Here is a 10,432-nt window from a genome sequence, read left to right as displayed (position 1 = left end):
ATACAATGTTTATTTTCATTACTTCCGACAAAGAGCTTCTTAATATCGAGTTGAGTGTAGTCGGCTGGATTTTACATATTGAATTTATAAAATTGAAATATCTTTGTTAATGTACGGAAGCCGTACCCTTATAACGAGTAAGAATAAAAGGAAAAGGAAAGTTCCCCTAGACACATTCCGGCTTCCATATGTATGTCTTTTGTTTTAACAGAAACGGAAATGCAATATAAAAATAGTGTTTAAATCTATTTAAAACTTTATTTGAATTGATGATACCATCAAATATCGTTATGCATATCTTTTTAAATCGCCAAGTTTATTTACGTTGTTATGGTGACACAGAATTTAAAAACGACATTAATATAAATATAGATCCTACCAGGAAGTACAGGGTTAGCTGCATGGCGGTGTATATGTATTTGTCGATTTGTTTAATTTTTAACCTTGCTGTATTCCGTAAGTAACTTTTGAACATATTTATCCTTTTTTTGTAATTTTCGTCTTTTCTATCGTACCATCCGGACGACGATCTTAATATAAGTGAAACATTTAAAGACGTGTAGTATTCGTTTCTGATACGTTGATGTATCTGAAGATATCTATGTGTTATTGTTTAATAGATTATTGTCATGTTTAAATGTGTGTTTTTCTATGTTAGATATCTTTCTGTCTTTGATACCTATTAAAACACTCTTTTCATTACATGAATGTTTTCAATTTATGAATACTTTTTTATATCTAAACATTCGATATTTAAACCATCGCCACTTCTCCGTCGTGAATTTGAAATTGATGAGTCCTTCTGTAGTCATGTGTATTACGAACTTTTCGAAGTGCAATACAAATCAAAACAGCAAAGGTATAATAGAGATCTGCCATATTGTGCATCTATACAGGGGAAACTTCGTTCAGAAAATATGGACATTGTGGCAAATATAGTTAAATAAAGGCAACAGTAGTATACCGCTGTTCGAAACTCATAATTCGATAGACAATAACAAATCCGGGTTACTAAAACTGAGGGAAACGCATTAAATATAAGAGGAGAACAACGAAACACCATTAAAATGTTACACACACAGAAACGAACTAAGCACTAGACAAAATCCGATGAGAATAACAAATATAACATCAAAACTAAATACATGACTTTGATGAGCTAGCGTTTATTGTTTACAAAAATTCATTAACAACCATTAGAAAACAAAACTCGTATTAAGTCACTATAGTCGAGCGCACCCATGAAGGTTTGACAAAAGGATTGCCTGCTAATTTATAAACTTATTTTTATTGGTATCAGTAATCAATTCGACTCATATGATGTGGATGATTCCATTCCCTTTTATAAGCAAATTTAAAGTACGTGTATGCATAGTGTTAACGTTAACTTTATTAGGTTTATTATTCAACTTCACGCCTGGGTAGTTCAAATGATGTAAATAGCAAGTTTTAAAATATGTCCAAGTATATAGATTGACACGAAAATCCCGTGATTGTTATATGTGTTAAAAATGTTAGCTTCTGTTGTCGTCCATGCAATGTGTTTATAATTAGGTCTTTCCACTTTTTCTGTGGAAAGAACTATAGTTTTTCTTCTGATTATTTTTTTTCTTCTTCCGCCTAATTTTGTTCTTGCGATAAATGTTTGTTTCGAAATATGTCGCTTAGATATTTGGTACATGATATCGAACAGTTTATGCGCTTTTGAAATTTTCCCTGCGTAACCGAATACTTTTCTTTGTAGGAGTTATCTCCCAAAACACTGTTTTCCTTGTGTCCACTACTCCTTCGCAACCGTAAAAGATTACGTCAAATTTATTTTACAAAATTGCTCGTTATATCCTTCGCATGATTTGTCCTATTTTGACCAAGCAATATGAACCCTCCATATGAGAGTTATTTCCCCTTATGCATTTGATATAAGTGATATGCATTTCTATCTTGTAAACCATAAGTAATAGAGACCTAGGATCATTTGATTTGAGGTCCTTGGTCCAAAAAAATGAAAATTAGGTCAAGGTCCAAGGTCAAGGTCATATTCTAATTTTTGAATTTGGCTTATTTACACTCATTTCCAGTAACCGTATAAGATATCGACAAATTATTTTTTGTAAATTGTTAGTTGGGACATATCGTAACACGTAAATTTTGATAGCAAGGGTACGTTGAACGTAAAAGGGAGTTTTCTCCCCTCTTGCATTTAAAAATATGCGTATGGTGATATAACTCATAATCCAAATATAATTAAGACCTATGGTCTTTTGATTTCAGGTCCTTGGTTTATGACCTTGAAATTGATCTCAAGGTCATATCTTAATTTGACGTTCTAGATTTTGACCTTTGCTTTTATCTCATATGTATACATGATAAAGCCATGAGACTTTTGGCAAAAGGTATCAAACCATTTAACCTTGAAAAAACAACCGGAAGTGACCTTGTGTAAACCGGAAGTAGCTATTTTTTGTACTTTATAAATATAAAAATATATAGAACCAAATATTTTTTGAATCAGTGTCAATTAAATATTCAAATATTATCGGAAGTAACATTTTTCAAACCGTAAGTAACAAATTATCTCCCTTATTTAAAAACTATTGCATTATAAACCATATATTTTTGGAATAAGCGTACAGTAAGCTATCATTTGACGACTGAAATGACATTTTAAACTTAATTTTACAACTTTCATATTAAAATACATTGTTTTTGGTGGAAAGACCTTCAACTGTTCTCTGAACAATTGGTTTTTAATTGTATTATAGGTACTGTAAATAAAGTAGAAACATCACTTTTAGGGCAAAAAATATAATTATTCAACATTATTAAACGAACAATTTATATATCAAAATTGAAAGAGATCAAAATTTTGCATCGACCTTTCCTATAATGAATAAAGACCTAAACAATGGGAACATATGTTCATTTAAATATACTTAAAATATACACATTGTGTAAATTGTAAATACACATGAAATTGTTATGAGTGGCCAAACTTGTTTTTGGGGTGAACACTAAATTTTCCAAAATATCTAGAAGCCTGCAAAACGACTTTATTTGATTAAAATTGGTATGGACGAATACTGTTACATGTAATGCAGTACAGGCTACTGTTGTTTTGTCACATAAATATGTTTCAATGGCATATTTGTCCAATTTCTCTATTGTACCTTAGATATTCGTTCACCTAGACACATTAAATTAATAGAAACTCGCAAATCAAAACATTTTCTGAAAAATCAGCATTAGCTTGTACTGCCCCCCCCCCCCCCCCCCGACCACACAAGAACCGGTTCGGCCACCTCATAAAAATTTCAAGTTTATTTACAATTTACACAGTGTGTATATGTTAATTATATTTAAAACGAACATATCATCCCATAGTTAAGGATTTTATTCATTATAATTTGAAAAATACAGGCAAAGTTTAGATGTTTATGAAGTGTCCTATATTTTGACTTTAGTGGGACATTTAGCACGTAAACAATCAATTGAAAAATAACCAATATTATAAGTTACATAGTGTGCTAGTGAACTAATACGGTATAGATGGGGTCAATAAATACCATATGGGGTGAGAGCGAATATTAGTTACATAGTGTGCTAGTGACCAAATACGGTATACATGGGGTCAGTAATTCCACATGGGTTGAGAGCGAAGTATGTAACGAATTTATCTTACCGACTATCTTTACGTTTTAAATTTAGACTAGTGACCTTTCAAAATGATCAAGTCTTCAATACTGTTAGAATTAAGAAACTACTTTCATTGATCCTACAAAAACAGATACCAACAATAACAACTTGTTAGATTTAAATGTGTTTTATGAATTTATTTCAATTTTATACATCAATAGGAAGTAAGATACTGTTACATGTAATGAAGTACAGGCTATTGTTGTTTTGTCACATAAATATGTTTCAATGGCATAGTTGTCCAACTTCTCTATTGTACTTTAGATATTCGTTCACCTAGACACTTTAAATTAATAGAAACTCGTAAATCAATACATTTTCTGAAAAATCAGCATTAGCTTGTACTCCCCTCCCCCCACAAGAACCGGTTCGGCCACCACATAACAATTTCAAGTTTATTTACAATTTACATAGTGTGTATATGTTAATTATATTTAAAACGAACATATCATCCCATAGTTAAGGATTTTATTCATTATAATTTGAAAAAGACAGGCAAAGTTTAGATGTTTATGAAGTGTCCTATATTTTGACTTTAGTGGAACCTTTAGCACGTAAACAATCAATTGAAAAATAACCAATATTATAAGTTACATAGTGTGCTACTGACCTAATACGGTATATATGGGGTGAGAGCGAATATTAGTTACATAGTGTGATAGTGACCAAATACGGTATACATGGGGTCAGTAATTCCATATGGGTTGAGAGCGAAGTATGTAACGAATTTATCTTACCGACTATCTTTACGTTTTAAATTTAGACTAGTGACCTATTAAAATGAGCAAGTCTTCAATACTGTTAGAATTAAGAAACTACTTTCATTGATCCTACAAAAACATTTGCCAACAATAACAACTTGTTCGATTTAAATGTGTTTTATGAATTTATTTCAATTTTATTCATCAATAGGAAGTAAGATAAATATATATGTTTGGATACGTCAACGTATCAGAAATGGATACGATACGTCTTTGAATGTCCCACTTCTAATATGACTCTTCTGATAACAGGTACCTGTTTTGGTTTGATAATAAACTCGTATGAGATCTGAATATAAAATAAGGAGATGTGGCTAATTAGACAACCAAGTACCAGAGTCCAGTGTTATGAAAGGCGTGTTTCAATTCAAAATGTCATACTCCGTCAAGTTTTTCGATTAGAAAATTTATTGGACCGATGTTTATGAATTTGGTTATGCCTTCAGGTAAGATCAGATTCTTTTGAAAATCTGATTCTGCTATATACTTCATCATGCAGTAGCATGGATGATGATGCACGCAATCACGCAACGCAGGAGATGCTAACCATGACAACTTCGTTTGCAGTTAATGCTATTTCCTCATGTTTTTCTCTCTATGTTAGTATATTCAAATAGGGGTTTAGATGTTTGAGCATTCATAAACTGCAGTCGACTATTATTTAGGGTTAAACAATTAACAGATATCAATTGTTAATGAAAATGGCAATACCTTTTAGTAATTATTCTTACATTGTTGTCAGTTTGTTTTCAAATTATGAGTTTGAATGTCCATTTCTATTCTGCAAATTGCAAACTTCAAAAATGGGAATATTCCTTACCGTATTGTAAGCTATAATAGCCCCCGGCATGACAAACATCAAACAATGAAACGAGAAAACCAACGTCCCGATTAATATTTTTCTGTTAACGAAAAACAGATGATAGATAACCATTGAATTACAAGATCTTGGCTTCTTTAGTCCGATTTTCTTTTTGTTCAACATCGTACACTTGACACTTGTTTTTTTTTCTATTTAAAATGAAAAAAAATTTAACAGTAGGAAGAGTTTTTAAAATGTAAAAAATATGATTACTAATATTATCATGCAATCGACGCAGTTTATATCAACATTTTAAAATAAGGTAAAAACAGTAATCATTTAGATAACAACCAGGCTCATGTTGTAGTTTTCTCGCTTTGACAATGAGAGGTTTTGTTGTTTCTGCTGATCATACAGCATTTGTGAGTAAAGGCAACGACGACTGTACGGTTAACTTTCAAAATAATTTATCTAAATATGTCGACATGGCACTGTCGTCGTGTGAAATAACACGATTAAGGGGGCTCGCGGGTCTAAATCAATTTTTTTTGTTTAATTTAGGATTTCGTTATATTTTTCTATAAATGAACTTTATCTTATACCTAATAAAAAATTAAAATAAAATAATGGGGTCACCGTTCATTTACGCTTACAATCTGCCTTCGAAAGAAGCATACATTTTTGTTAATGTCCCTTTTTTCTGTTGAACTAATAGCAGAAATAGCGGTAATATCGAAATAAAAAAATAACGAAATTACAGAAATCGCTTAAATTTTACAATTATTTTTATGTACAGCTTCTTCGAAAACAACAATAAAAATATAGGTCACCGATGAGTTAAAAAAGACATTTCAATTTTAATGCCAAAAAAGGGCATTTTTGCACCAAAGGGAGATAATTTGGAGCATTTTCAATGATATCAACATTTTAAAAGTCACATGGGGCCAACAGGAATTGATTTTTTTTAATGATTTTTGTAAAATATGATGAAGTCACAACTACTAAAGGTAAAAAATAAAATTTGTAATGTAAAATAAATGTTAAATTTTTTTGTGAAAATCTTATACCCGCGAGCCTCCAATATCTAACTAAATGAAACCGTCAGATTAAATAGGTAGCATATTAGAAAGAATGATTGTAGCTCCTACACAGCAGAAAATTGTTTTGTCTAGCGGCACTTTCAATTTTGCACATTTAATATGTTGGTCCACATTGATCACACCTTATTTACAGAGTATATTTTTCTTGGTTAGAAATGGTATAAACAAATTTTAAAATTGAATTAAACTTTAACATGGCTAATAATTTAATAATGATCATTTGATAAAAAAATATAACCGTGATCTTTTTAGAATCTGATTGGCGTCACCATAGAAGAACGCTTTGTTGATAACAATTCCATATTAACTTCTAAAATAACAAACAATGATGTTGAAGTATAGGATCAATGTATAAACGTTGTTTAAAATCTTAATTACGTGTTATAGTGTTCTTTTATTGTCTTTATGAATTGCTTTTTACTGTTTTGATAGTGTCCATTTGACGTGGTTCAGTACTTAGAAATCCCGTCATTGCGTTTTTGTGCTATAGTTAATTTTTGCATTATTGTCTTACCTTTTCGCTCATGTGTTTTATCTACATAATTTTTATTTCTATATGTTGTGTACAATAAAGACATTTCATATATCATACATATCGAATCAAAGGTTGCCAATGATTCAAGAAGTAAGAATCGGCTCTATCACTTTTTCAGCCATGTGTTAAAGCAATTTATCATACTGAATGTTCTTTTCAATTTTCAATAAAAACTAATTTATTGACACCTTGAACCTCATTTATAATTATTAGAAAAAAATAAAAATTAAAGCAAGATGTACCTAATTTATCTTTGAAAGAGTTCTGAGCCCAAAATTATCCAGTTGGGCATTGTCTACAATTTTGTTTTATAATCACTGTCCTTCAACAATAGATTTTTGATTGTTCCATACAAGAGGAATTGGAAAAAGAAACCCATCTTCTTCGTATTGACCTGTTCAATATTTTACAGAATGGACTATTAGATGATTATATCTTACTAATCATATTGTTCAACATGTAAAAAATATGAAAAGAGCAAAATAATACCAACTTTTGTTAGGATTCATTTTCCTCAAATATGTAATTTTTTTTATGGATAAACTTTATGAATGTTATCCTATATGCAATCCCATTTAAACAGTAGCTCAACTAAACCAATAGACTTGAATAAAGTACAGTTGGAGGTAAACGACATGTATAAATACACATACTCAAAGAAGCATTGCACGTTTATCCTACTTTTTGCGTGCGCTCAGACTGCATTAAATATTTTCAATGAACATGATGAATACCTTTATTTGCATTTGTCGTCCTCAAATGGACAAAGACAATGAATGCATATTCTTAATGCAAAAATTAAAAAAGAAACTTAAGTCGTATATTGTGATTGTGTTGTTTCAAACTTTGAATTAAAACCAAATGTGTATTTAAATATATACAATTTTAGTGCGGACACTGAGGATGATTTAGTTACATGTATATAAGCTAATAATGGCAAGTTTTATATATATTTTCAAATGACGTCCTCTCCTTTTACATGTTTTACTTCCATATTTCTTCTGGGGTTTTGTTTCTCAGGAATTGAACGAGAAAAAAAAACGCATGACGCGTGAAGACAAGTTGCAGGAAAAATTTAATGATCAACCATATCAAGTGCACAACAATCGATTTATTTCAAATACAACACTTTAAAGATAAAATGGAATGAATGAATACAATTAAGAGATGACAAGCGTACAATCAATTTAAATTCTTTTGATGTTCATAATTCCCCATTTTATATTATTTCATTGAATTTTAAGACAATTATGATCCAAATATTACATCTTTTATTTGTAAAAAAATAGTTGAAATAGTAATATCTAAAAAGTAAAATCACAAAAATACTAAACTCCGAGAAAAAATTATCTACATATCATGTCCGGTGATTAAGAATTCGATTAAATCTCTTCATCTTAAATAATTGTATTTCACTATTTGCAATGTTTTCCTTCCTCGTTCAACCTAATTGACTTAGACTCGGTGGTTGTCGAGCACAAAAATATCTGAATACTCCCCTGCTTTTTTCGAGTTTTTTTTTTCGTAAGGTTCGTCTATCCCTTTTTTTTGCGTATTGCAGTCCCTTGTTGGGTTTTTTCATGTTATCGAAATATCATTGTGTCTCTCGATAGCATTGTAAGTTTATTTTCGACTTATGAGTTTCAATGTCATTATCCGTCTCTTTCTTTTTTACCTTTGAAAACTATGCTTCCTTTATTTTTTCTGAAGCATTCCAAGTGAACATGTCTTTGTTTCTGTGTTACATGTATAATTATTGCATTCATTCAGTTATACCATTTCGATCTTAATTTAAAGTAATTGTATGAAACTGTTCATAAATACATAGAATTGAAAATAATTTGTATTTGTATGTTACATATAGTTAAAAAAAAAATGAATGATCAATGTTTTGTTTTTTTCAGGTGATTTGACATTGTCACAAGATGTTTCCATTGTTACTACAAAAAATGCCAAATATGAACATGAAAAACTGAAATTTGCATGTAATCTCCAAAGTTCTAACTTGTGGAAATCTATAAATACTGTTATTCTTTCCAAAAATACTTCTTCTGGAACATATAAGGACATAGTAACAGTTTTAATGGATACCTCATCACCAAATACCGCAAATTGGCGTAATCAAACCATCTGGCATCAGCAGAGTGAATGGGGAAATCGTGCCTCTGTTTTGAGGGAATATGTGGAACCAGTTACTTCTTCGTCTGGTTTAGAGTTTGACATACCAGCTCATCAAGTTAAATTATCAGATGAAGGAACATATCGTTGCAAAATTACGGGAATTACAACTACTTCCAAGGTCCTCGACAAAGAGAAAACTGGCACTGTTACATTAACACGTAAGAGTCTGTTGATTTAATATAAAAGTTAATCATTGTAAAATGCATCAGGAAAGTTAATAAATAGTCATATGTCAATGTAATTCAATGTATATGTAATTCAATGTATATGTAATTCAATGTATATGAAGACTGCTATATATTTTTTTGTACTTAGAAGGAAAATGCTGCAGTTGTAACTGAGTTCAGTAAGACATTATTTGATCTTTCTTTAAAGAAATATCTGAAAAGAATCACAAGACCTCATTATTATGATACTCTAAATAATCAACATCACGTTTTCTAACTATGTGATATATATATATATATACAAAAATTAAGTACTGACATGCTGTATACTCAGATAAATCCAAGATATAATGATGATAATGGCTGGCATAAATATAAAAATATTTTATCTCCAGCAGTCGCTTTTTGTAAAGCTTTCGACTTTTGTCAACAAAGCGGGACATAGCGATCCTAGATTCCGTCGTTGTCACATTTCTGCAATGTGAGTACGTTTGGAAAATTCCAATAAAAAATTTAAATAGTTTATTTTCAGAAATATTACTGTAAGATCAATAATTATCATACATATACAATGAGACAAGGAGTCTGCGTCAAAGATACATGTGCACAACGACAAAAATATTTCAAATGTTATCTCGAGGGAAACATACAGTCTTTAGCATTAAACAGTTGTCTATACGAATGTAAAGAAATACATTGATTTGAGTTTAAGCTGTGAATAAATATTACAAGAAAAAATCAAATATACGGAAATATTAGAAAAAAATAAAAAAAATACAGAACTCCGAGAAATTCATAACGGAAAGTCCTTTATCAAATGGCAAAATCAAAAACGCAAGCAAATTTAAACGAAAGGATAACAACTGTCATATTCTATACTTGGTACAGACATTTTCTGGTGGATTGAAACTGTCGCAACAAATTCCATCAACGAACAAAACACACAGACATAATAGGTAAAAATGTCAAAAATAGCGGTACAGCAGTAAACATTGTGTTATAATCTTAATCAATATCAAAACAAACAAATATGTAATAAAGAACACCAAACGACATATATCAAATTTAACAAACTCATTTATCATTGTTTTTTGTTTTTTTAATATACGATTTTATTATGCCCCATTTTTGGGCATTTTCTGGTCTGTGGCTTCGTTCGGCCATCCGTTCGTTCGTCCGTCCGTCCGATCGCT

General features: G+C 30.6%; 1 protein-coding gene across 2 annotated transcripts in view; it reads left to right on the top strand.

Moving 5' to 3' along the window:
* Positions 1–350: 350 nt before the first annotated feature.
* The window catches only part of LOC139524374 (titin-like), a 28,797-nt gene continuing 18,715 nt past the window's right edge, over positions 351–10,432 (top strand). Inside the window, exons 1-2 of one of the 2 annotated variants that reach the window (XM_071319140.1) lie at positions 351–456; positions 8,796–9,230. In XM_071319140.1, the coding sequence (XP_071175241.1) occupies positions 402–456; positions 8,796–9,230 (490 nt within the window). In that variant the 5' untranslated portion in view covers positions 351–401. Of the gene's footprint in view, positions 457–8,795; positions 9,237–10,432 lie in introns of both variants that reach the window. The other variant, XM_071319139.1, reaches the window with a different exon arrangement.

The sequence above is a fragment of the Mytilus edulis genome, chromosome 5 (genome assembly GCF_963676685.1).
Source record: "Mytilus edulis chromosome 5, xbMytEdul2.2, whole genome shotgun sequence".
In the NCBI taxonomy this organism is placed as follows: Eukaryota; Metazoa; Mollusca; class Bivalvia; order Mytilida; family Mytilidae; genus Mytilus; species Mytilus edulis.
This window is presented reverse-complemented; position numbering and strand designations above follow the sequence as displayed.